This window comes from Pelodiscus sinensis, chromosome 1, assembly GCF_049634645.1.
Source record: "Pelodiscus sinensis isolate JC-2024 chromosome 1, ASM4963464v1, whole genome shotgun sequence".
In the NCBI taxonomy this organism is placed as follows: Eukaryota; Metazoa; Chordata; order Testudines; family Trionychidae; genus Pelodiscus; species Pelodiscus sinensis.
In genome coordinates, this window is record NC_134711.1 from 325,254,184 (window position 1) to 325,281,718 (window position 27,535).

A 27,535-nucleotide genomic window follows, 5' to 3' on the forward strand; every position below is an offset into this window, starting at 1 on the left:
CAGGCAAAGCAAACGAACTCGAGGGCACGGAATTGCTCGGGCTCAAAGGCGGTTGGAGGATGAAAGAAGAGCTACAGGGATGGTGGGTGGTTTGGAAAATCAGCCGTGGAAAGGAGATTAATCCAATTAGCATATCGATGGGAAGGTTACGAGACGAGACGATCGACTCCCGCTCTGTGAGTACCCCCGAGGGAGGGAGATATCTGAACCCAGAGCGGGCTCCTTGCTCTGGCTGATAAAGGCATATCAGATCTCCTAGCCACAGGCTGAAGTCAGACTGGAAATCATCAGGCACTCGCTCGTTTGGAACGGGGAGGGTAATTAACCACGGGAACAGATGGCCACGGGATGTGGTCAGTTCGCCAGAACGTGGCTCTTTACAGGACTGCCTGGCTCCTTCTCAAAGATCCGCCCGGTTTCAACCACCAGTCATTGGATGGGAGGCAGGGGATCAGGAGTCCCTTCTGTGTCACACCTAGGTCTCATGAATCCCTTGGCTTGCAGGCAGCTGCCTCCTTTCCCAGCTCCCTGACAGGTGTGCCCGCTTGTTACGCTCCACCGGGGCAGGCACCACGAGCCCCATAGTACTAGCACCACCAGCTGCTCTCTGCCCCCTAGAATCGGAAGCATACATCCCGGCCTCTGAGAAGGCCTCTCTCTCCCAACTTGCTGCCTCCCCTCCCTGCCTCCCCTTCTGCTAATGCGCCTCAGTTCCCATCTCCGGCTCCCCCTGCTATTCCAGGCTCTGCCTCGGCCCCTCAGCCCCTCAATGGGCAGAGCTTATCCGTTGCCCAACAACCGAGGGACAAGATGGGGGCCAGCGTCCACGGGGGAAAGCTGCCTGACAGCCCAGAGATTTCATTGACCAGAAACTGAATCAGAACGAGAGCCTGACCAGACCAGCACTTTCAAGCTCCCTCACCACCAGAGAGAACATGGAGTTTTCCAGCCATCTTGTACCCCTGCCACTGGGACCTGGAAGACACCGGGACCTAGTGGAAGTTGCTCTAGGACGTTTACAGAATGGGCTGCTAAGAGGAGTAGATACAAGCCAGCTATATAATTAGTCATTAACTCAAGCTAAGCCAGTAATGATGCACCCTCCCCCCACGCTCTGCATGATCATCAAGCAGCTGAAATTCCAGTGGAGGAGCGCTGTCCCTGGCCCTAATCGCTTACTCCCCCAGACTCCCCTGGGAAACGGAGAAAGCCTGTGGGGTGGACAATCACAGGCATTAGAGCAGTGTTTCTTAAACTGTGTTCCGAGGAACACCCGTGTGCCACGAGGCAGTCGGAAGTGTGCCGTGGAGAACAACAGAGTTCAAAACGGCCGCCCTTAAAAGGGCAGGTGACTTTTTTTTTTCTCAGTAACTTTCCCCCGACCCTTTTTTTTTTCTCAACAAAAAATCCTTGGTGTTCCTCATGAAAAAAAAATTATTGCTTGGTGTTCCTTGGTCTTAAAAAGTTTAAGAAACACTTCATTAGAGACAAGGGCACTAGGAGGTCACACGGCTCGGCCACAAGGGGGCCAGGAACAGCTCTCTGCAGTGTATTTAACCAGAGAATGGGCTTGCACTGCTGCCCTTGGGTAGGCTATTTATTGCACAAGCCGTCCAACCTCAGGAACAAACCCCTCTGCCTCTGTGGGGCACATGCTTCCAGGAGTATTCACAGCCGGGTGGGTGAGCCACCAAGTCAGGAGATCCACGTACGGTGCCAGGCTCTGACACCGACGCACTGTGTCCCCTTGACCAACTCCCCATAGGTCACATTTCCAGAAGCAGCCACTGATGTGTGGAGCCCAGCATGAGATGCTTTGGGCCTGTGGGACCACGCCAGAATGGGGTGAGGGAGTTCAGTCTCCAAGGCCCATTCAGTCTAACTTGCACCGCAGTTACACACAGAAATGGGGAGGGGGTAGTGCCCTTGCAAACAATGAACCCTATTTTCTGTGAAGGTGCAGAACCCGTGTGTGTGGGGAAATCCTACCCAAGGTTTTTAAAACATCTTGCGCTTTGGTTCCAGTTCTGCTCCCACTGGCATCAGCAACCCCCCCCCCCCCCCCGTGTTCCTTCTGTCTTTTACCCCCTCCCCTGGAAGTAGCGACCCTCTCTGACGACACTCATAGACGGTTCAGCTCTCCAAGCGGAGACGGACTCCAAGCTTGTCAGAGGTAACATCAGCTCTGCAGATGTGACTGGAAAACAAACGAGCCATGTTCTGACTAGGAATGTAATAGTGCAGTCGATTAACCGATTAACTGATAAGCAAAAGCTTACCGGTTAATGCTATAGACCACGTGCATTTCTCCCTTCCCCCCACCAGTACATTTTTTAGCAGGCTGGCCAGCAGCCCGACTAAGTCCTGGCTCGCACCAGGTCCGGGACCTACCCCTGCTGCAGCTCTGCATTTAAAGTGTATTAGGAGCCAGGCAGGCAGGCAGCCCAGCTCAGTTCCAGCTGCCCCTCCTCCCAGACAGGGGTTGCTTCCACCCCATGCTGTGCAGCAGAGCGGGGTGACAGGCAGCCGGTCCGTGAGGGAAACTGGTTTTTAAACTGGCTCCTCTTGTGGACCAGCTCCCTCCTGGCACCCCATGCTGCTGCCTCTGATACAGAGGCAGCAGCACGGTGTGGCAGGGGGCTCCTCAGGAGAGGGGATGGAGCGCACTGGCTGCCGGCCTTGTCCCTGGGGATTACAGAATAGTCGAGTAACCGATAAAAATTCATGAGCTTAATCGACTATTCAGTTAACCGATATGTAGCATCCCTAGTTCTGACCCTCACTGTGCAGCCTCAGGCAGCAAGTTAATATCTGGAGCCGTCTCCGGTGATCATAACATTGGAGGACAGAACTTGCAACTTTCCGCTTTGAGATTGGCGGCTTCGTGGCCGTCTACCGTCACTTGACGGACAAGCGTTCATCCCATGTTGACTTGAGTTCTGGGTTTATTTGTTTTCATGGCTTTTCCCGTGGGAACAGAGGGGCTGGAACAATTTGTAGAGTGGGGGTCCTGAGAGCCACTGAACCAAACTGTAAATCCTGTTGGTGACAGAAAACTGCTCCAGGCAGGGGGTGCTGCAGCACCTCCCACGTTCTCGCCACACCTCTACTTCCACGCCACACCTTTGCATGGGAAGCAAGTCCAATCCTGGATCTGCAAATGCGATATGTGTAGGTTTGCGGGAGCAGCTTCTCTACAGCAGCCAGTAGAGGAGACAGGCATGGCCAGAGGTCTGTGAAGTGCCAGTCCGGAGAGGGCAGTAATGTACCCTCCCAGCATATGCACCTGCCAACCCATAGACATCTGATACTAGAGTCCTGAGCCGAACGCCCTCCCTGCAAAACTAGAAATGCTCTAGATGAATTCCCAGTGACCAGTGTGCATCTTCCTGGGGAAGGCTGATGAACGTTAAGTAGCTGGAGTGCTACAGATACCCCCTCCTCCCCAGTGACGTAACACTAGGAGGTTATTTTGTGGCAGCGAAATACCAAAGCACCAGCAGGACTTTGCCGGTTACAAGCAGGGGCTGGCCCTCAAGAGGCGGGCCCCCATGGAATGTCCCGCAGGGGAACAGCTCTGTCGCTCACGTGATGGAGGCGAGATTAAAACTGGAACCCATTCTCCACGGGACTGTTCAAAGTATGAAGCAAGAGGGGAAAGCGGCTTCCTCAAATCCCACAGAAAGAGACAGGAAGCGGCTCTCGCAATGTGCAACGACCGATACCAGTCTGGCGCTGACTGCTAGACGGGCACCTCGCTGCGCGGCGTCCAGCTGGGCTTACCGCGGAGGGGTAGATACCAGGGAGGGAGAGGAGTTAGGTGCCAGTGTGGACACAAGGACCAATGGCTATAAACTGGCCCTCCACGTGGATAGACTTGAAATAGCGGTGGGAGCAAAGAACCCCTCAGGACTGAGGTGGATAAGTTTGTGTTCGGGATGACCTGCAGTGGCATGTGGCCCATCCGGGACGGCTAGCATCAAATAGCCCCAACAGCCGGTGAGGGGACACTAACTGGGGAGCCCTCATCTGCCCCAGGCCCCACCCCCGCTCCGCCCCTCCCCCCACTCCCACACCCCTGCTCTGCCCTGAGTCGCCTCTCCCTGCCCTTCCGCCTCCCTCCCTGCCTCCCATTGCACCTCTTCCCAAAGCCCCCTCCCCTGAGCAATGCAGCCCCTAGGGATTAGTGGAGGGCCTGGTGTTGGCAGCAGGGATCGGGCCTGGCCCTGCACTCATCAGCAGCAGCGAGGGGGAAGCAGAACAACCTGGCCCCGGCCCGCTCTGCTCTCCCAGCCGCATCGCTCCTCATTCCGCCTCGGGGGGGGGGGGGGCGACCCCTGCTGCTAGCCCTAGGTCCCTTGCTATTACTCTGGGCCACCCCCAAAGAGTGGGGCCCGGGGCCGTTGCTCCGGACGGCTCTGAGTTACTGCAGAGAATTCTTTCGCAGGGTGTTGGCTGGTGGGTCTTGCCCACATGCTCAGGCATGGGTGGCGGGTATAACAGGCACAGGAAGGTTAAGCGTTCCCTGCTGCCAACCTGCCCCTGATGCCTGGGCCACGTGGCCCTGCCATGTCCCTCTCCCCACCCCTCACTGTGTTCCTCCTCTTCTTGGGAGGGGGGTGAGGAGGAAGGTGGCAAGCCAGTGGGCAGCCAACCAGGGCTTCTGGCAGGGGAGTGAGGCAGCTTGGCCAGGCTCTGCCTGGTGCTGAGAAAGGGAAGTGGTTGGGGGAGGGCCCAGTGCCTTGTCCTGGCGCTTGTGGGGAGCAGCAGATTGGGCCAGCCTGGTGCGTGGGGGGCTGGTGCCTCAGAACCGGAGCTGGGACTGGACTGGCTTGGTGGGGGGTGGGGTGGGAGGTTCAGGCTGGGCAGGGAGCTAGGGCCAGAACTGGGGCAGATGGGCTGGGCCTCGTTCAGTCATGGCGGGGAGGGCGCACAGGAGCGGCAGGTATAATAGGCGGAGTAAGGCATCGTCTTCCCAAACGGCCACCGGGCCCCACCCATAACGACAACTGTAGCGCACCCGCCCTCTCCATGCTCCAGAGCCGGGGAGGCTTGGGCCATGTGCCACCCCACCTCCCTGTGGTTATCCGGGAAGGGGAGGGGATTGGCTCCCATGGGGGAGAGGCCTGAGCAGAAAGCGCGAGGCTGGGGGCTTGCCTTCCCCAGCTCGACTTTCACCCGCCGCCCATGGGACCATCGGGGTGCCTCCTGTTAAGGAGGGGGAGTTTTCACAATTCAGGTGTTTGTGTGGGGGGTGGGGGCAAAGACTGCATGCCTCACTCTGGCTGGGGAATGCAAGGGAAAGAGGAACCTGGACCTTCCCCAGCTGGGGCAGATGCACTGCTCCCCCAGGGGTGTCCATTCCAGCTGCAGTGGCCATGGAGAGGCACTTCTCATCTGGCCCCAGCTGCTCCAGTGAGAGAAGGCTGGGGTAGTCCTCTCTCCCCAGGGCAGCCTGCACACTGAACCCCTCGTCCCCAGCCCCACCCCAGAGCAATGACTCAAATGCAGCCTGGACATTTTCATGTTATTTTCCAAAAAAACCAAAAATTGTCTTAAGAACCAGAGCAACTCCGGGTAAACCTTCTAGTACTTAATAAAACCACTTTTATTATCAAGCTCGGTGTAAAGAAGTGTTACCGTGGGAAAGGGTGCATATTTCTCTTTCATTGATAAAAAGAGCGAATCTTACAGGGTGTGTCTAGACTGGTAAGATTTTGTGCAAAAACTTGCCAGCTGTCTACACTGGCCACTTGAATTTGCGCAAGAGCACTGATGATCTCATGTAAGAATTCAGTGCTTCTTGTGGAAATACTTTGATGTTCACGCTCGGGGATAAGCCCTCTTGCACAAGAATACTTTTCCGTTAAAAGTATTTCTGCAAAATCATGCCAGTCTAGTCGCAGCCCCTGACTTTCTCTGGATAAAGCTTTTACACAGAATACAATGGATTTATTTGGCATTTTGGCCCCTTTTGGCTGGGAGAAATCAGAGTTCCTGGCCCAGGAGAACAGAGTGGTGGGGCATCCCAGGCGGCAGGTAGGCAGGCTCAGAGGCATGATCAGCACACTAGGTGATAGCTCCAAGGGGAGCTTGTGATCCAACCCGTCACAGGAGCTTTTCCAGCAAAAACACCAGCCTGGTGCAATAACTTAAGTCTCTGAACTGGAGACTCATAGAATCCTAGGGCTGAAATAAATGTCAGGAAGTTGAGTCCAACTCACTGCTAAAAGCAGGACCAATCCCAAATAGATCATTCCAGCCAGGGCTTTGTCAAGCTGGGACTTCAAACCGCTAGGGATGGAGATTCCAGCACTTCCCCAGCTAACCCATCCCAGTGTTTCACCACCCATCCAGGGAAATAGTTTTTCCTAATATCCAACCTAGACCTCCCCACTGCACCTTGAGACCATTGCTCCTTGTTCTGTCATCTGCCACCACTGAGAACAGACCCTCTCCATCCTCTTTGGAACCCCCCTTCAGGTAGTTAAAGGCTACTATCAAATCTCCCCTGTTCTTCTGCAGACTAAATAAGGCCAAATCCCTCAGCCTCTCCTTGTAAGTCATGTGCTCCAACCCCCTAATCATTTTATTGTCCTCTGCTGGACTTTCTCCAATGTCCATCCTTTCTGTAATTGGAGGCCCAGAACTGGATGGAATACTGTAGATGAGGCCTCACCAGTGCTGAATAAAGGGGAATAATCACTTCTCTAGATCTGCTGGCAATGCTCTTACTAATGCAGCCCAATATGCTGTTAGTGTTCTTGGCTCCAAGGGCACACTGTTAGCTCATGTCCAGCTTCTTGGCCACGGTAATCCCCAGATCCTCTTCTGCTAAACTGCCGGTTTTCATCTGAAGAAGTGGGTTGTACCCACAAAAGCTCATGATACCATCTACATGTTTTGATAGTCTTTAAGGTGCTGCTAGACTGTTTGTTGTTTTTTTAAGTTTTTCCAGTTACAGACTAATTCGACTAACCCTCTGATGCTGGTTAACCAGTCGGTCCCCAGCCTGTAGCAGTGCTCGGGCTTCTTCTGTCCCAAGTGCACTTGACCTTGATGAATCCTCATCAGATTTCTCTTGGCCCAATCCTCCAACTTGTCTAGGTCACTCTGTCCCTGTCCGCTCCAGCATTTCAAATGCTACTTCATCACCAGGTGATTGAAATGGCCCTTACAAAAGTGCTGGGATCAGTTATTGGCTGGGAAACTCGAGCTAGGAGCGTGCTCCCCCCCCCCCCGTTGTAGGTGCAACCCACGGAGTAGGGATTAATGTAGTAGTCTCTGTTTTAAGCACAAGATCACTTTTTGAATGTAAATGCAATCCAAGATCTACCTCAAACCCAAACACCCTTGCCCCGCCTCTTTCCTGCTCCTTCTCTGAGGCCCTGCCCCTGCTCACTTGTCCTCCCTCCCACCCCTATTCTCCCTCCCTTTCACCAGGCAGGGGAAGAGGGTTGGGGTGCAGGCTCTGGTCTTGGACTAAGCGATTTGGAGTGTGAGAGGGGCTCTGAGCTGATTCTGGGGCAGGGGTTTAGGGTGCAGGAGGGAGTTCATGACTGGGGCAGGGGATCAGAGTTGGCTCCAGCTGAGCACTGCCTACCACAGGTGGCTCCTGGGTGGTGGTGGTGGTGCAGTGGGGCCTGCACCACTCTCAAAAGCAGCCAGCAAAATCCCTCCACCCCAAGCCCTATTGTGCCCCCGCTCTGCTCTGTGGAGACAGAATACAGGAGGAGAAGGGGCACCCTGATATCAGCACCCCTCCTCTCCCTTCCCTGCTCTGTACAGCAAGCAGGAGGTTCCCAGGGAGGGGGCAGCTCCAAGGCAAAGGGCAGGAGATAGGCAGCCGTGGGGGGAGGGGCAGCTGAAGTGCAGCTCTTGGCAGCCTCTTGACCAAACCCGTCAAAGGCTCCAAGATCGAGCGGTCGGTCCCGATCGACCGGGTGGTGACCCCTGGATTAATGCGTTTATTGGAGTAAACGTGCAGCTGCCCCCCCCCCCGTTGCTGTCTCTGCTGTCTCCATAGGGGCGGGGGGGGGGGGGAGGATTGTATGTTGGGGGGAGCCCGGTCACTGCGCTGGCTGCAGCCTCACAGCCCCCCCCCCCACTTTCTGCCTGTGCTGGGAGGGGCCAGACCCCGCCCCTGCATCCTGGGGGGGCAGGCCCCGTGCCGAGGTGGACATGGGGGGGGGGGGTTTCCTGGCCCCGCCCCCGGAGCAGCGGGGAAGCGGGGAGGTTCATGCACCCCCAGCCCGTGACAGCATTCCTCTGTCACGCGCCACCCTCTTCTCTGAGCGCTGATTGGCGCGCCGCCCTCACGTGGCGGGAGGCCCCTCTCTGTCTCTCTTCCGTCCCCCGCCACTTCCTTTCCTGGAAGGCGTCCCGATCACGTGACCTGCCACGCCTCGCTCGATTGGCTCGCCCTCCTCACGTGCCGTGAGGGCCCCCGCGTTCCGCGCTCGGCATTGGCGCTCCGGCTCACGTGTCCGGAAGCGGCGAACGGGAAGGGCGAATGAGCTCCCCCTCCTCCCCTCCCAGGCTTGTTTGTTGGCTGGAGGGGCGGGCGCCGCTGCTCATGTGACCGCGGCGGCAGGGCCCCAGCCGGACACCGTACCGCGTCCCTCCCCTCCCCCTCCCGGGAGACCGGCCCCGCCGCGCCCGGCCATGGGGTGCTGCTACAGCAGCGAGAACGAGGCCGCTGACCAGGTGCGGCCCGGGGCCCCCGCGGGGGGCGGAGCGGGCGGGGGGCGGGTCTGCAGGCGCCTCGGGCTCCCTGGAGACTGGTCCCGGGGGCGGGGAGACGGGAACCCGGGGGGGCACATGCGGGGAGGGGGGCTAGGCTGGGGTCGCTAGGTGGGGGAGTTGGGGGGGGGTCCCTGGGAGGGAGGGGGGCTAGGCTGGAGTCGCTAGGTGGGGGAGTTGGGGGGGGTCCCTGGGAGGGAGGGGGGCTAGGCTGGGGTCGCTAGGTGGGGGAGTTAGGTGGCCTAGGAGGGTTTATCTCGTTCTTGGGCCTTTTTCCAAACCATAATTGACAAAATACAAAGATTAAGTCCTCTTGGGCTCCTGTAGCTTCAATGCAGCTGTGTACCACAGTGTCCCTTGGGAGTTTCTGTGTTGCTGAAACCTACATCCGTGCCTTTTAGTATTGGGCTGTGGCTAGAAAGACGTCAGTAAAAAAATCTCAGAAAATGCTGGAGTGTCTCTTGCCAGAAAGATACAGGTGGCATCTGGCAGGTTGGGTGAGGGGTAGAAAAGATTCCCCCAACCCAGCAGGGACTGGGTTGATTTTGTTGCCTGTAAAGCCAAGGACCTCCAGGGTATCCTTAGGAAATGGGCCCAGCTGATTTTCAGTGAGCTCCCCACTAAGGGATGTTTGGAGGGAGAATTTGGGCAGGGATGACGGCAAATCCTTGCTATCCAACTGGGCCTCCTCACCATGCCCTTCACATTTTGGCAGGGTTATTACAATGTAGGATTTAATGGTGTGGGGTGAGAATCAATGTTCCCTCTTCAGTTTTTCCACCCACAAACGGAATAAATTTTATATGCACTGAGGCGCGTGCGGGTGTGCACTGCCAATGGAAACACGTGCTGGTGGCTGTGGGCGCTCTGCTAATCAGCCGGGCAGCATTTGAATCTCTCCTGGGTGGCTGCCCAAGTGCTCGGCTTATGAGGAACAGGGGTCAGAATGTGACACTGATTGCATGGAAACTTAGGCACTACTGTCGGCTTCAACTCAAGCAGTTCAACACATGCTAAGCTCAGCTTGTCTTGCCTACTCTGAAGTTATTGAGCATGCTCACTAAGACTTTCCATCAACAGCCCTTCTAAACCTTAGTCTAGCCACACTGCTAATGTTGGGCAAAGAGAATTAGGCCTTGTCTCCACTCAGGTTGTTAGTAAGAAGGGATCTGCGTAAAAGCCCTGCTGTGGGGGAGGAGTTGCACTATGGCAGCAAGTGGGTGAAGCCTCCCGCTGGTGTGGATACAGGGAGGTCAGGAGAACCCATCATTCTGCTTTTTGAAGCGTTCAAAACATCAGGCAGGCAGGAGTGACAGCAGTCATTTCTGAATCCCACCCTCCTGCCTCGTAGCTGTCTAGCTCTGTGCCATCCCAAATTGCCGTTCCTCTGTTCTCGGCCCAGGCTACACTATAGGCAGCTCTCCAGTGAAAGCCAAGAGGGCCTGGAGCTGCCGGCAGGAGTTCTATTAATAGCTGAACTTTTATTAAAGAGTCTTGTCCTTGGCCACAAAGTGAGCAGCTGCTCCTCAGGCTTTGTGTACTTACCCAGCTGATGCTCCCCGCTCCTGGGGCTTAAAGGGAATCTTTTGTCTTCAAGTGTTTGTTGAAACTGCTTACTTTTGGGAGGGTGCAGCAGGGTCACCATTCAGCCACATACAATTGTGGGGTTTTTCCCCAGTAGATGGCAAACCAGATCTAAAAGCAGGGACAGAAGCTTAGAAATGAGAGGAGGCTTGGCAGGTGCTTCCCATCCCACCTGCTTTGGTCCCTGCAGTGTAGTTGCTACCATCTTGGCCAGTCTAGTCTTGAAGGCTTATTTTAGGCAGGACGTGGCTAGCATGAGTTGGCCAAAAGTGACTTTTTTCCCGTAGCCAGATGTAACTAACCCGAGTTGTCTCAAGCCATGGCGTTGTCGCTTCTTCCCCTAGGACTCTAGTGTCCAGCTGACCAGATCTTGTCCTTAGGAAGTCTAAATCATCTTTCTCCATAAGCCTTACAGAAAGGGATCAGGACAGGCACTCACCCTTGGCATGATAAAAAGCCAAGGCAGCTTCATTGATTGGCTGAGCAGACGTGCCAGACAAATGAATGAGTGTTACTTCCCCTGGCAGCTTTAGTCTGGGGTTGTAACCCCAAGTCCCTTTGCGTTCCTGTCCCTCCTGGGGGTTTGCACCAGCCAAATCATTGTTTTGTGTGTATCATGTGGCACCACTGCCAACATACTCCCGGTGCTAAATTCCCGCTACGCTGCACGGCTGCCTAATAAGCCCCGGGCAGGCACTCACCAAGCTGCCGCAGGCTGGGGAGAGCCCCCCTTTCCTTGGTCCCAGCAGGGAGCTGCCACGGCCAGGAAGAGGCACCTTCTCAAAATTCTCCCCCCTGCTGTCCCCGGCAGCATGAATCTGTTATCACTGGGAGAGAGGTGCCCCTCTTCCAGCCAACCCAGCCTCACCAGAGACTCCATGGCTAGCAGAGAGGTGCCTCTTACCTGCTCCGGAGCTGCTGTGGTGGGAGAAGACTGGGGGGAGCCCTTTCTCCCCAAAGCAGCCTATACTGCAAACCCTTCCTTCCCATCCCAGATTCTGTACCCCTTGTTATCCCAACCGTCTGCCTCAGCCTTGAGCCCCCTCCTGCACCCCAAACCCCTCATCTCCAGCCCCATCCCAGAGCCCTCATCCCCCCCAACCCTGAGCCCTTTCCCACATTCTGAATCCCTTGGCCTTGCTCCCCCCCACAGATGGTTCATGTGCCGAATGAATTTTATATGCACCAGTATGGAGGTGAGGTGCCACACATCTCCATATTGGTGCACATAACAAAATTCATTCTGCACGTGGACGTAAATTAGAGGGAACACTGCCCCTGAGCCCCTCAGTTAACCCAGTGGTGGAAACCTAAAGCTGGCTCCTTCTGCCATTGGAAATAAATGGCTACGCTTTCATGGATCTGGCCTTTAGTCTTCAGTCTTGCCTCATAAACTAGCCTGTCCCTTAACCACCTTGTTCTTCTGCCTGTTAATCTTTCTGGCTTTGTCCACACCTTCCCGCAGTCTCATTGGAACTGTTCTGACTGGGATGCTGGGTAGCTGTGGTAACCCTTGACAGCTGATGCTCTGCAGGAGCCTGCAGTCAGCTGCCTGCTGGCTCAGAGTCTTCCTTCTCAGTCGTGTTGGGTTCTTAGAAATAACCTGAATTGAATCCAGAGGACAGTGCAACCTCCTGGCTGCCGGAAAATGATCTCCCGGGAGTTAGGCTTTTTCTGCTCTTACTGTTCATCTGGTCCAACTCCCTGCAAATGCAGAATTGTTCCCTACAGCACAAATTCCCCTCTGATCTCATCCCTTGTGTTACCCTCGCTCCACTAACCTCTCCTCCCTTGTTGTCGCCTCCTCTTAGCTACCTGCAGGCTGTTACCAGGCCTCTTTCCCCTCTAGTTATCACTCAGCCAAGCTTGTGTTTACCTTCTGCAATTTGTCAGTGGTCTCAGGGTAATGAAGTTCCCTGTGGTAGTGGCCTGCCTTGTGCAGGGTGTAGTCCTGAACTAATACCAGTTAGGGATGTTAAATCGGGTAATTGCGTAACCGCTGAAAAACTCAGCAGTTACATGCACTTGCAGCAGGCTCCCTGGGAGCAGGAGTATGCCAGGAACTGGCTTTTAAACCAGCTCCTGATGAGCACAGGCTTCTCCCTGCTGCCCTGCTCCTGGGGAACCGGCTGTTGCCCCGTGCTTCTTCCTCTGATAGAGCAGGGTTGGGAGCCTGTGTATAACCATTAACAGTAACTAGTAAGTCCAGGCTTATTGATTAACTGTTTTAAAGAGTTATGCCGTCACATCCCTAATGCTTTTACATCCCAATGCAGTGGTGCCACTGGAGGTGAGGAGATTGCTAGTGCAAAGACTGTGGCAAGACTATTCAACGCTATAGTGAGCCATCGCAGACCTGAAAATGAATGTTCTTACAGTTTGACTGTGGGATTTCATTTTTCCATTTACACTACGAATCCCTCTGTAGTAGGGATGTAAAATCCCGTTTAACTAGTTAACCAGTTAAACGGGGGTGACCAGTTAATTGTAATTGGTTAACCATTCACATCCCTGCAGCTATAACCAGTTAACCATTCACATCCCTAATTTGCAACAGTATCCCCATATGCTAGAGAGACTGGGGGCGTGGAAATATAATGCAATACCATGCTACTTGTTTGGGGAGTGCGAGGCAAATGCTCACCCATGTCCATCAGAGCAGCTGCTGACGCATTATACTATTTATGCTGGCCATATTATATAGAAGACATTAAATTCTCCAGCTGCCATACTGGGCTCTGTATCCTGTGGCAGGGAGTTCCAAAGGGAAAGGACTTAGAGGGGCATCTGTCTTTCTGTCTCTGGTCCAGAAGAGAACCATGGAATTCAGTAGCTCATGGTTTAATATGAATGGTTTTAATTTTGCGTCTGAGATTCAGTTAAAAACAGAGGTCCAAAGTGTGGGACACCTAAAATCAAGGAAGCCGTGCTGCATTTTAGAGAAGTGCAAGCTCCCCCTTGCGGCCCATCTAGAAAATACTTCACCTGGAACGTCAGCAGTTTCATTGCAGTTCAGCAGGGCTCACATGTTAGTCAGCTGGGCAGAAGAGTTCAGGAATTTCTAGGAGGCACTTTCCCTCCATCCAGAAGAAGCGATGTCTGAATTTCGGCATCCTCTCATCACAAGAGGAGTTCTCTGCCTCTTCCCTGGCTGCTGCGAGCAGAATAAGAGGCGGCCTTATACTGGCAACTGGCTTTTCCAAGCCCATGGCCACACAGCTCGTGTGTGTGTACAGTAGGACACAGTGAGTGGGACTCATCAGCGTCGCTGGTGTGAAACATGGTGGTGTCAGCGTGATGAGCCCACCCAGCAATAGCCCCCTGGGAACCGTTGCCCGCATAAGCTGCTGGACAGGAGCAAGGTCATCTAGTGATCCCAGAAATGGGCTTTTCTAAAGCCAAAGCTCCCTGGGAAAGGAGGCTGAGAGAGAGCCCGGAGATGCTCCCATCTCTTCTGCTAACAAGATTGAAACTGCAGCAAGAGGAAACTGAGCACGCCTTGGAGCAGAGACTAATGCAGAGAACATCAGAGCCATGAAGGCCTGGGCTGCACCAGGTGGCTTAGAAACTGGCCTAGTTTGTGTAGGAGCCTGAGGAAGCCAGGTCAGAGCTGGATGTCCCCCCGGCAGGTCAGAGAAGGTCTAAAGGGAGAGCAGAGAAGGAAAAGCAGGTGGGTGGTCTTGTCCGGCTCCCCCACCCCCTTGAACACAATGGGCCCAGCCTGTTGCTGAGAGTCGCCCACTGTATCTGTTCTGGATGGAGGGTCTGTCTCCCTGACAGCCTACCTCTGAGCTCCTGCCCCATGTGGTGTGAACGCTGTATCTGGCTCCCCTACGCTCCTCTGGCTGCTGCCATGGCTCGGACTGTCTCCTTTCACTCCTCTCCTCTTCCTGCCCCAGCTGTGCTGTCTGGCAGCCACAGACTCTGTGGCTGGGCTCTCAGGGCCTTCTGCTTTGCTCCCTGTTTTAGTCCCTAGTTCTGTTTGACAGCCCATTGCTTAATCCCTCCCTTACTGTACCTCCCTTTCCTCCCAGGCCCCATGCAACAAAGGACTGACCCCCATGAGGCCCGAGCTCTGGGAGGGATGGTTTTTGAGAGCACTAAGTGCCAAGTCCATGGCAGAAGAAATTGGAGGTGTGGTTAATCAGACCACAGACAGCGCTGGCAAGAGGACTTGGATCGCGTTCCACAGGAACAGCTAGTGGAGTGTCTCTTCCCAGTGCTGGGTGGCCTTTATTGATCAGCCTGCTGGCGGGCTGCCTCTAGAGGTCAGTTGCCAGTTAGACCTGCAGCGTGTATGTTTGATTGCTGCCCCCAGATACATGGGTGAGACCTGTTCTCCCCCCTGCTGACTGTGGCAGTGGCCCTGCTGGATACAACAGCTATTTCTGGCCTTTCAACTATCTCCTTGCCTTGGAAAAAGTTGCTTTTGGCCATCTGATCTCGCTGCAGTGTAATGTCATGAGCCCTTTCTAGACTAAAGCTATGCCTACTCATTGGTAATTGTTGCTCACAGGTGTGAAGAACCCCCCCACTCCGCCGTCCCTCGATAGACACATGTTTTGCCAATGAGAAGCACCAGTGTTGACAGCATTTTGTTGGAGGGGGAGACTCCTGCAGACATAGCTACCTCCTCATTGGGAGTGGTTTTATTTGGTTGGCAGGAGAGCTCTCTCCCGGGGACGGGGGCTACATAGCATGCCATGCAGCCACATGGCTTTCGCAGAGCAGCTGTGCAGTTGTAAGCTCCACGGTGTAGGCATGGCCTAAGGAAATCAGGAATGTTTAAATCCTAGAATCTTAGGACTGGAAGGGACCTCGAGGGATTCTAATTCATTCTCCTGCACTTGTGGCAGGACTACGTATTATCCAGACCATCCGGTATGTTAGCTAAAACACTGCTTAACAACTGGTGTAAGTAGTTGGACACTCTTAAATGTGTTACCTGGCATGGCACTAAAAATGATTAGGGGTTTGGAATGGGAGCCATATGAAGAGAGATTAAAAAGACCGTGACTTTTCAGCTTGGAAAAGAGGAGACTAAGGGGGGATATGATAGAGGTCCATAAAGTCATGACTGGTGTGGAGATAGTAAATAACAAAGTTATTTACTTGTTCTCATAACACAAGCACTAGGGGGGTCACCAAATGAAATTAATAAGTAGCCAATTTAAAACAAACAAAAGGAAGTATTTCTTTACACAGCGCAGTCAACCTGTGGAACTCCTTGCCAGATGATGTTGTGAAGACCAGGACTTTAACAGAGTTCAAAAAAGAATTAGATAATATCATGGAGGATAGGTCCATCTATGGCTATTAGCCAGGATGGATAGGAATGGTGCTCTGTTTGGCAGAGGCTGGAAATGGATGACAGCGGATGGATCACGATTCCCTGTTCTGTTCACTCCCTCTGGGGCATCTGGCATTGGCCACTGTTGGCAGGCAGGATACTGGGCTAGATGCTCTGACCCAGTGTGGCCGTTCTTATGGCTGATCCTAAAACGACCTTTTCTCCCAAATCTAGCTAGGACGGTCTTATTGCCCATAGTGCTGCCATGGTCTGAGTCCAATTCCCACCTGCAGTCCTTTGCATATGCATAGGCTTCTTTCCTGTGGGTGGATGCATTTGCTTAACTGTGTGGGTGAGGGCCACCTGCTCTGGAGACTACCTGTTAATTCTGGTGTGCCTACTCTGACTAGCCACATTCTTCATGCTGCAGGCTTTCCATCAGCCTGTAAGCAAGGCCCTCTCCCTGTGGGATACTGCCCCATCTGAGTCAGTGGAGGCATACTGGGTACCCTGCCCCCACCTGCTGGACCTGGGATTCATTCTCCACAAGCTGCTAGACCTGCCAGTCAGGTTCCACGGCTGGTCTCTGCCACTGGGTATTGGGGGAGGCTGCAGGGATAGCAGGAAGTGGGGGCTTCTGGTTCATTGCTTGTCAGGCTGGTGCCGCTGGTGTGTTGGGGCATTTCTGCATTCTAAGGAGTTGGTTCTAATTGAGAGTACTGAGCCTAGGACCAATCAGACTAAAACAGAGTAGCGGAGAGTGGGCAGGCTGCTGGGAACACTGGGCATTTCTTTAAACAGCTGCTGGTCCCTGTAGAGAATCAGGTGCTGTAACTGGGACTTGCACCAAATGTGGCTGCTATCAAACCTTCCCAGGTTAGCCACAGTTCTTGAAGAGTTGTGTTCCCTAAAGGCCTCCCTTCAGGGAACAGCCTACGCCGGGAGCAGGCCCTGAGTCATGCCCACTGGTGGGGCACCCTGTTCTGTAACTCTGCTGGAATGAGCCCTAGCAATGGGTGGACCAAGGTAAATCAGCAAGCGGAAAACTTGAAATCCTCCACTTTGGGGGGAGTGTGTGTGTGTGTGTGTGTGTGTGTGTGTGTGTGTGTGTGTGTGTGTGTGTGTGTGCGCGCGCGCGCTTTCTGAATGAGGTTGGTTCTTACTGACTGGTAGAAGTGGGCACTTTTTGCTAACTAGGAGAATATTGACACACTTGTTAACCAGTTACGTAGCTTACCATCAGATTATTCAGTCCTAGTTTTTACTCGGTTGTATTAGAAAATAGTGAATAACGCTGGTTTGCTTCGGGATCTAAGCTGTTAGGCACATCTGGATAGAGCCCTGCATGTCTGTGGCTGTCTGCTTCATGTCCAGGGATAGTGGAGTGGCTCAGGGCTCTCCTCCCCCCATCACCACTGGGGCAGGCCTTGCACTGCTAGCAGGGAAAGGATGCGAGAACTGCACCCTACATCTTCCTGCAGGAGGAGCCAAGTGCCGGCCCTGTCTGCCCCCCATCCCTCCCACCTAGTGAGCACTGCCTGCCTCTTCCCTGCAGGAGCCTGCCCCTCCTTGCTCATCTGTGTCCCCTCCCCTCCAGATTTGTTGTGCGGCTACAAGTAAAATCCGGATTGTGGATCAGCTGAGGAGTTGATCCTGGCCGATCGGATGCAGATCCACACTTGCATCCAGTCTGGAACAGGTGAGTTTCCTCTGAAACCTGAGCTGATTCCTCCCCTTCCTCCCCACCAGGAAGAGGAGACGAAACGGCTGCTGGAGCCTGCTGTCAGCCCGCCGAACAAGGTGTTGAATGGAGCTGAACAAAACTACCACAGCCTCCCGTCAGCCCGCACAGATGAGCAGGCCATGCTGTCCTCCATCCTCGCCAAGACGGCCACGTAAGTCGCAGCCTGCAGCCACGGCCCTGCCCTAGGGGAAGAGGGGTGTGCGGCTCGTGGGGCAGCGGTGGAGGGGCCTCTTTCAGCAGCAGCCAGGGCATGCGCCAAAGGGGCGCTCTCCTCTGCCTAGTCAAGGAACTTCAACGCCAACAGATGTGCGAGTGCTGGGACGTTATACCCACATCCTTAGTTGGGTGGCAAAATGCTATTGGGACATGTCAGCCTAGTGAGGGGTGGTCTGGTGGTTGGAGCAAGGACTGTAGGTTCTAGTCTCACCTCTGCCACTGACCTGTGTGGTCCTAAGTGTGTCACTTAACCTCCCTGTGGCTCACTTTCTCTATATAGGAGATGGGGAGAGATTGACACTGATGCAGGAGGTTGCATTGACCAATATCTAGGTCGCTGGACTATGACTCAGAGACCTGGGTTCTATTCCCAATCTAGCCACTGACTTGCTGGGGGATGGTGGGCAAAGTACTTCATTTCTGTTTCCCTTTCCACCCTTGTCTTGTTCAAATTGTAAGTTTTGTGGGGCAGGGGACTGTCTCTTTATGTGCAGAGCCCAGCACAATGGGGCCTGATCTCAGTTGGAGCTACTGTCATAACAAATAATTACTATACAAAGCTATAGGGCAAAGGCAGTAAAACCATAAAGGACTCTTAAATTACATGTTCTCTCTAGACAGAGGCCAGCATGGTTTCGTCAAAAGCTCTCTAATGATCTGGAAATGGAAGAGGAATCTGTAGAATATGGACAAATGGGTAGCACACAAGAACGGCGCGAGTATGCAGGAACAAAATCAGGAACACCGAGCATAGGATGTAAAAGGCAATATGAAGAGATCCTTTCAGTACATTAGGAGGAAGCGAGGATGAAGAAGAGTGTAGGGCCACTCTCCCCTGAGAACAAATCATGCCAAACCAACCTGATTTCCTATTTTCACAGAGTGACTGGCCTGGTGGATGGGAAGGGAAGTGGTAGATGGGCTACATCTTAGTTTTAGTAAGGCTTTGGACACAGCTTTACATGATTTTCTCAGAAGCCAACTAGGGAAATTGGTCTAGATGAAATTACTATAAGGTGGGACGCTGTTCGTAGAAAACTACCCTGAGTGTTTACTGTCAAAATGAGAGGGCTGGTATCTGGTGAGATTTCAGTCATGGGCCCAGTACCACTCAATAATTTATTAATGACTTGACTAATGGGTAGCATGTGTGCTTATAAACGTTGCAGAGGATACCAAGCTGGGAAGGGTGCAGGCCCTTTGGAGGACAGGGTTAGAATTCAGAAAGACCTTTCCAAAAGTAAACAACGAGAACTCCCGTGTCACCTTACAGACTAACAGATTTATCGGAGCATAAGCTTTCGTGGGCAAAGGCCCACTTCATCAGATGCATGTAAATCTACATGCATATAAATCTACATGCATCTGACAATGTGGGTCTTCGCCCATGAAAGTTTATGCTCTGATAAATCTGTTAGTCTGTAAGGTGACACAGGAGTTCTCGTTGTTTATGCGGATTCAGACTTAACATGGTTACCCCTCTGATACTTCCCAAATGTGTTCTGCATTATTATTGATTCTACTATTTCCATCTTGTAATTGGCCAGTACTACTCTCAGGATTCTTTTTGTTCCACATATATAAATAAAATTTAAAAAACCAGCCTTTTTACTGTCCTTAACTCTGCGAGCCGTATAGTTCTTGTTTTTTGTCTCTTCGCTTCCTTTGTCTGCAATTTCGAACTTGTGACTTATTCATTACTATCAACTTCCTCTTTCTCCCATGTGCCCTATATGCTTTGCACAACCCAGCCTGCCCTGCATTTTCACTCCATTAGGGAAGCTTAAGTTGCACAGACCATGGCAATTGTGCAGAGAATCTACAATTCTTCCCCTCTGGCTTCTGTACAAGCTTCCGGGTGTGTCACTCTAGCTATAATGCAGCCTGCAGGAGTCCCAAGGTGCTTGGCCATGAAGAGTAATGACTGTAGACAGTGCATCAAATATGGCTCCATTGTGGGCTGCAAAACTAGGGCTGATCTGTAGAGCCCTGTGTGGATACATTTGTAGCCACCTCTGCATCCGCAGAAATGATCCGCAGGTCTAAAGCAGGTATCTGCGGACTTGCAGGGCTCTGCTGATTGGGCTCGTCACGCTGGGTCAGGAGGAGGCTTTTCTAGCTCCAGAGTGTAGTTACTGAAGGTTCTAGGCGGTGTCTGCTTGGGAAGCAGGGTATTCCTGCTGGATGGCCAGCTGCCAAGGGACCAGATGGGGAGGGGGATAAGGCAGCAGAGTGGCTGAGCTGGGATCTGTGCTGTTCTCATGGGGGTACAAGGTCCCCCCAGAGCAGGCTCTCTGCAGAAATCGCTGGGTGGGATTCTCTGGCCTGCTTCCTGCTGGACTGGATCTTTGAATCTCTTCTCCCCGGTCACGGCCACTGTGCGAGAACTAAGGAACCCCTGAGCCCTTCTGGCCTTGGCAAGGTGCTTAACTTCCCCCTGCCCAGCTGTAAAATGGGGGGAGGGGAAGGGGTGTCTGCACTCAGCACCTGCCACTGAGGATCTCCAAGCACTGCCTCCTCACAATGCATGTGATGCAGAGAGAGATCATCCCTGCTGTGCAGCTGGGGCAGAGGTGAAGTGACATGCCCAAGGCTACAGCACCAGGCTGTGTCAGAGGTGGGAGTGTCTCGCTTTAGCCATGTAGGGCTGCAGGCCAAGTCTGACTCGGGAGCTAGTGAGCTGTGCAGTGAGGGGTCTTGGTGCGAGTCAGCCGGCTGCCATGCTGCTTGGACACTTAGCGTCATCATAGATCCAAGCTGTCCAAGACACAGGGCTGCTGCCTCCATCTGCAGAGCAGCAGGCTTTGCTAATGGCGCTGCCTGGCGCTCTGCTGTGGCACGGGTTTGATCCAAGGCAAGGGCGGGTGGGCGGGCTGTGGAGCCTAGACAAGAGCCGCCCGGTGACAACAGCCAAACCTGCATCTTGTGTCTTTCCCCAGTAACATCATCGATGTGTCGGCTGCAGATTCCCAGGGAATGGAGCAGCATGAGTACATGGACAGAGCCAGGCAGTACAGGTAATGGACTTTCCCCGGGCGGGGGGGCGGCTGAGAAGGTGGAAGAACCGGTGCTGGAACGTGCCCCGTCAGCAGTGGTCCCTCCCGAGGCCCTGTGGGGACCAGCGGTTTCTGGCCAGGGAATCCCAGCTGAGAGTCACAGCACCCAGGCTAGTGGGGAGGCCTCCGAAAGTGAGCATCCCAGAGCTGTCAGCAAAGCCTCCCGCGTGGCAGGAGATATGGCAACTTGCAGAGGAGGGGACTGCTCCCATCTAGCAACCTTGTGTCCTCATGTAGAGCAGCATTTCCAGCCGCCCGGCCCGGCCTCATGCCAAGAGCCGCGCTGGGCACCCTCGGTCATGGCTGAGAGCCAGGCCCTGCCGTTTCCATCAACCACTGTCCAGTCCACTCAGAACAAAGCCCAGCTCTACTGGGCATCTCCCAGATGGCAGCAAAGGACCCAAGCTGTGGGTGGCTGTCCCCCGGGGGTGTTGGGTCTTGAACCTGTGACCTCTGGCAGCAGGTACCTTATCCACTGCGCCACTGGAGGCACCCCCTAGCCTCCTGCTGAGCTGGGTATTTGGCAGCTGTGCGTGGCTGGCCCTTGGGACAGGCCTCCCATGCCTGGCATGCCTGCTCCTGCTTGAGGAAGGTCTGTGTTCTGCCTCTGAGGGAAGGCTGGGAGGGTCCACAGCGGAGGGCTGGTCACTGTGCTGCGTGAACGCACTCAGCATCTGGGGCCTGCCCCCCTTTCCCGCTGGCTGCCCTGCAGAGGGGGCGGTTACTTCGTGCCGCCCTTGGGGCTGACTGGGCCCACGGGAAGCTCACTGCCGGCTCTCTGCTCTGCCCCGGCTCTAGCACGCGACTAACAATGCTGAGCAACAACTTGACGCACTGGAAGAAGCTGCCGCCTCTGCCGTCACTCACCAGCCAACCGCACCAAGTGCTAGCAAGTGAGACTGTCCCCTATCCAGACTTACAGCAGGTAAGGAGCCAGGCTCATGCCCTCCCTTGGGTACCAGAGGCCGAGAGTCCCCTCGCCTGCCCTCAGGGTTCCCTTCCAGTGCAGCTACGTCTCCGACCGCTGTCGCTGCAAACTGCCCTGGGATGGGAGAGCCAGAGCGGGCTCTTCCCTCCCTGTGCATCGCGTCGGCTAGTCGGAGCCCACGCCATCGCGGCGCTCTCAGCGGCTTTGCACGGGTGTCACTGGAACTGGGGAACCGGTCTCGTGTTGCTGAACAGACCCCAGAGCTGGAGTCTGGCTCAAAAACGCAAAGAGGAAAAGCGCTGATGTCACTCCAGTCAGTGACTCAGACCTGCTGCCGGCGTGTGTCTCGAGCTGGCTGACCTGTTTTGGTGCCTTCCATTGCTGTCTGGGTCAGAACACACAACCAGTGAGAGCTGCGTGCCGGGGTCAGCTGGCTAGTAGGGATGTAAAATCCTGTGTAATGTGTTAGCCAGTTAAACCAATAGTTCAGCTGGTTCGCTGCCTGTCGCAGGGGTGGGGAACCTAAGGCCCGGAGGCCAAATGCAGTCCTCAGCTTGCCTGGATCCGGTCCATGAGGTGTGGGTCTGCCCTCCACTCCCCAGCATCGGAGAGCCTGCACTAGTGCTCTAGTTCCGTCTCCCCACACGCACAACATCCCTCTGTGGGGCTGGAGCACACATCTACTAGCTGGGCCCCCAGCTCTGGTGTGCGAGGGGAGTGTTTCTCCTTCTCAGTCTGGGGCCACTTCAGTGAGTTTTTTTTTCATGTGTGCGCAGCCCTCAGCTGGCTTTTTTTTCTGTGGGTCAGCAGCCCCCACCCTGGCCTGTTGGGAATGGGGGGTACTGAAGCAGCCCCCCACAGCGCAATGGGCCCAGCTGGGCTGGAGCAGCATCTGCCTGCCATGTGCCATGAGTGGGGGGCTGCTAAGGCTGGGCCCCCTGTAGCAGGTGGGGGTCTCCTCCAGCCAGGCTGGATGCTGATTAACCGGTTACCCCAGTAAGCATGCCAGTAAGGCCGTGCTTACTGGTTACCTTCACATCCCCATTGGCTAGTGAGGTGCGTGGGATTGAGCAGAACGAAGCTGGCTGTCCAGTGTAAACACGCCTTGGGGTTTACGTGGCCCCCGGGCCATACGTTAGCTTTTTAAACCACTCCCATCGGTGCGTCCCTGCCGTGGTAACGGCGCTCCACCTGCCTCACCATGCAGCTGGTCTTATTGACTCCCCGCTGGCTCAGTAAATCACTGTGCCGGCTAGTGCTTCCCAGCCCACATGCCTGCTGCGTAGCGCTCACAGGACCCTGCTGATCGGTATTTAGCAGCAAGCGCACGAGCAGGCTGCAGAGTCTGCTTTCTAAGCCCTGCGGCTACCTACTGCTAGCTGAGGCTGGCTAGTAGCAGGAGGGGCTGGTTTGTTAAAGAGCAGGGTTCAGGAATGTACACACACTCTCATCCCCTGAGCCCTCTTGCCGTCCGCCCAGCTGAGCAGCGGGCATGACTTCCGATTAGCCTGGCTTCTAGAACCAGAGATGTGCTGAGTCTGTCCTGCCTCGGCCCCTGCTATCAGCGGCTTTCTGCCTAAACGGGGTCAGTTACTGGCAGGGAACAAAAGGTGGCCCTGTCTTGGGAGACGGCTTTTGTTGCATATCGTTCCTCCAGCCCAGTGGTGGAGGCGCTGTCCCACTGGGAGTAGGCTACAAATACTGCAGATACACTGTCCCTCTCCCGTCCTGTGCAGCACTAAATAGCTGCCTCCTCCCCCTCCAGACACGGCCGCATTCTCGTCATGCGAGATGCCCTCCCGGGGAAAGCTTGTACCATTGTCAGGTTCTGGTACTTCCCCACAGATAATCTCAAACGCCATTGCTGCTGTTTTTGGAAATGTCGCTCCAGGCCCACTGATGGCGCAGGAGGTGTGGGAGGGGGAGTGGCAGTTGTCCTGGGGCTGGCGATTCAAAGGGGCCAGGCTGGAGCTCCGGGCCCTTTACACTGCTGTTGGAACACCACTCCACGCAGCCCTGTAGCCCTGGCTGCCACAGCCCCACCCCTTCTGCCTGAGCCCCTGCCCCTTCTGGGGGTGCAGGGCCAGGCCTCCCCACTTTGCTCGAGAGCCCACGGAAGCTGTCGGCCCTGCTGGTAGCTCCCGTGTGGTAACAAGCTGCCCCAGGATGCACAGCGCCCATAGGGTGCATTCTGAGTTGGGTTCCACAGTCCCCTCACCTTGGAAGCCTCTTGCCCTCTAGTGGTGGTCGGAGGGTCTGTACCGCTCGCCCCGAGCATGGAGCCCACAGCCAGTTGTGTGAGAGGTGGGGGAGAGCTGTTGGAAAGCTCCTGCCAAGAAACACGAGTCTGGTTTTTGATTAAACAGGACGTTTTGCAGCAGGGCTCTGCTTGGTGGGCAGCTTCAGCCCTCGCTTTCACGCTCAAGGCCTCCCGTTCCAAAACGTCCAGCCGCTGCGTGGTACTCTGGGATCAGCGCAGTGTTTTGGAACTTCCAAATCTGGATTAGCTCTGGTCTGCTCACCACAGTCTTTTGAGCTGCTGCAATGCCTCATGGGAGTTGTAGTTTGGGTGCCTTGTTCCCCCATTTGCATCTATGGGCTGAGACTACATTTCCCAGGATGCCTCCTAATGGAACAGCCAGAGGGAAGACTGATGCATCATGGCAAATGTGGTCTCACCAGGCAAGCCATCCTGTGGGGATAATGGGAGGGCCCAACCGGTAACTCCCAGGAGGCAGAGGTAGCCCACTGGCAGGCTCTGTCTGGTCAGCTCTTGTGACTAAGGGTGGGGGTGGCTTCTCTCCTCTCCTCTGGCTCTAGGGCACTCGGGAGGCCTCATAGGCTTCGGTGCGGGGCGATCCTGGTGTGGCGGCTGCACCTGTTCTGTTTGCCTTTCCCCTGGCAGTGTGTGAATGTTACTGGATCGCGTGAAGGTGATGGCTGGGCTGGAGCTGTCTCCATGCCCACTGGGGGCTTCGCTTCCCAGCCTCACAATAAATGGTGTCCCCAGCTGTTCTTAATGTGTGGCCGGAGTATTGGCAGTGCCAGCGTCACCCATGCTGCCCTTGCTGATGGGCCCGCAGCCGGGAGGGTATGATCAGTAGCCTCTGCTGAGATGCCCTGGGGGGGGGGGGGGGGGTGCTCTTTGGGATGGGACCCCCCGTTCTCATGGGCTGTAGATTCATTCTGGTCTGGCTGGAATGGCCTGTCTGGGAGAGCATTCCCCCTCCGAGCTGTCACTCACGCTGCTGCCCTGCTTCTGTCCCCAGGTCTCCCGGATAGCCGCCTATGCCTTCAGCGCGCTCTCGCAGATCCGCGTGGAGGCGAAAGAAGAACTGGTTGTACAGTTTGGGATCCCGTGAGCCGGCTCGCCCGCGCGCGCCCGCTGCTTCCATTCACTCTCCCTTGCTTTCTCCTCTCTTCGATCGGCGCCACTCCGCCACCGAACTTGTACATAGCCCACATGTCCCACTGATCACAAAGGAGACGACAGCCGCCGCTTCGCAGGCCAGCCTGCTCCAGGCTTTCCCTGTCGCTGGGCTGGAGGGGCAGGGCAGCCAGGACGGGGGTGGGGAGGGGCTGTTGCGCATAGGAAGCCTGGATTGCACAGTGTTGACCACAAAGGGAAGAAAATCTCTCGTCACTGAAACAGCCCTGGGAAGGAGGGGGGGCAGTGCAGCCTCCTGGCTCTGCAGTCAGGGCAGATTGCAGTATTGGTACCCACTTGCCACCTGTTAACATTGGGGGAGGGGCGATGGTTGCGTTCAAGGTGACACTGGAAATTCACCCCGTGTAGCATTGGTTGAAAAGCTTTCCCACGATGATCATGGTTGGGGGGGTGCCTGGGCTAAATTATATTTTTTAAAGGCAGCACAGCAACGAATCGTGGCCGCCGGGTCTGGGGCTCCGCTCGCAGGACTCGCTGTTGCTAACAACACTTGTTTTTACATGGTTGAACCTTTGTGTTTTGGTTTGGGGTTTTTTGTTTTTGTTTTTTTGCCACCATAGATAAAACACATTCATCCAACCCACCCGTCTCCTCTGTCCCGTCTTTCCACGTCACGTGCCAGGAGCTGGCACGGAGATCTTGGGGGGAAGAGCTGGCCTCCTTGTCAGGCATAATGGAGCTTGGAACCAGTTAGTGGCCTGGCTTGTGGTCAAACTGCATGTGATGGCCTGAGATTTAATAGAGCCTGGCACAGCCCCGTGTCCCACTTGGCTTCCATGCTTGACTTGTTCCCTGGGCTCCCTGTGACAATCTTTTCATACAAATGCAATGACTTCCGGATGAACTGCAGTGAGGAATGCCCCCATAGGGTTCATGTAGCGTCCTTGTCTGTCCCCTCCCCTCCCACAGCCCTGTCTTCGTTAGTGCTAATTGGCTCAGCTGGGGACTTGCCTGGCAAAGATGTGGTCTCACCTGTGTGGATCAAGGTGGAAGGCTCGATCTACTCTGTAGAGTGGTGGGCTCCTGATCTTGCGTTCCCACCCGCTGACCAGTGGGACTTGTTCAAGATGTACCTGTCTCTGCTAGTCCATAGGGATGCGACTCCCTCGCAGGTGCTGACCTAAGGCCTGCTGGGGCCAGGCAGGCAGGCTGGGTGGCAGAAGGGGCCCTCTCCAAATGAGAGGGAAGATGGCCCCTTGTCACTGACGAGACCACTGAGTTTTCACAAGAGAGGGGGAGTTAGTTCCGCTGGCCTTCTAAGTTGCTCTGCCATAAGGTGTCCTCACTTTGCCTAAATTGAGTGTTCAGTCTAGTGTGGCTGCCCTGGCCTAGCCTAGTGCTGAGGCGGATACGTGACAGGCATCTAGTACTGATCAGTGATGTACGGTGCCCTGCCATGGCCTGGCATAACACAGGCTACCCACACAGCCTTCAACTCCCCACCTGCAGTAGGTCAGTATTAAACACCTTGCAGAGGGGAAACTGAGTCACGGGGCTGAAGGGACTGGTCAAAGTACAGCGAGTTGGTGCCAGTTGACTGGTGGGAAGATCTGCGAGCTGATTCTTGGTGCCAATCTGCTGGCCCGGGGAATTGCAGAGCCACCCACTGTGTGTCTGGTGAGTGGGCTGCCTTGCTGCCTTTTAAACTTGGCTCCTGAGAGTTTTAGTCTAATGCGGGCCTGCTCCGTTCACAAAGCAGGTGCAGTGTTAGTTTCCTGCACAGCTTTAGTCTTGAAGGATTGCAAAAGCCCCTCTTCTGACCCCTCCCCACTCTGACACTGAACTGCCACCTGCTCTGCTTTGGGGAGCTGCTTGTCAAGCTCCTGGGTGCTGGTTAACCGGTTACTGGTAAGTATCACCCGCTTAACTGTTCACATCCCTCCTGGGTGCAGTTCTGTGCACACCAGCCTAGATGACCAGCGCTCCCTTCTGGCCGTAGCCTATGGCAATCCTAGAGCGGTACCAAGACATTGGACGACTTTGACAAATTGGCAACGGCACACGGGACAGAGTCGCTGTGTTTAATAGGGCAGCAGCCGAACCAGGCACGGAGCCCTCAGTCCATGAACACAGGAGCGTCTTCCACAGTGCCCCAGGCAGAACATGTCGCTACCACCGCTCCCAGTGTGACTGGCACCGCCGGGCTCATTCCTGTCCCTATGGATGGGGTGGGGAGGGCCTCTCCATGCACAATGGGAAGGACTGATGTGGGGTGAGTAGCCGGCACCCTGCCTGGGGGAGCTGGCCTGAGCCTCCCATGGGGCCGTGGCTTTGCATGGCTGGCTCAGGAGCATTACTGCCCCAGGCGCTCTGGGGAGAGGGTCATGGCTCTCCCTCCCTGCCCCCACCTGCCACTTGAGGGATTTCTCCAACTTCTGCTTCAGCAAAGGCCTTACGGGTTGGGTCTTAAGGGTGCTGCAGCCTGGGGCAAGCGCAAGGACCGTGGGGGCAGGGCCTCCTGTCAAGGAGAGCTGGGATGGGACTGGGCCCATCCCTTTAGCACCATTTTCCTGTCTGAGGAGACTGC

General features: G+C 55.0%; 1 protein-coding gene across 1 annotated transcript; it reads left to right on the forward strand.

Annotated features, from left to right (window-relative positions):
* Positions 1 to 8,500: 8,500 nt before the first annotated feature.
* On the forward strand, positions 8,501 to 25,591 carry LAMTOR1 (late endosomal/lysosomal adaptor, MAPK and MTOR activator 1). Its single transcript, XM_075919648.1, has 5 exons — positions 8,501 to 8,706; positions 17,366 to 17,511; positions 20,516 to 20,593; positions 21,431 to 21,557; positions 24,830 to 25,591. Exons 1-5 carry the CDS (start codon positions 8,665 to 8,667, stop codon positions 24,920 to 24,922), a joined length of 486 nt encoding a protein of 161 aa, XP_075775763.1. The 5' UTR covers positions 8,501 to 8,664; the 3' UTR covers positions 24,923 to 25,591.
* The last annotated feature ends 1,944 nt before the right edge of the window (positions 25,592 to 27,535 follow it).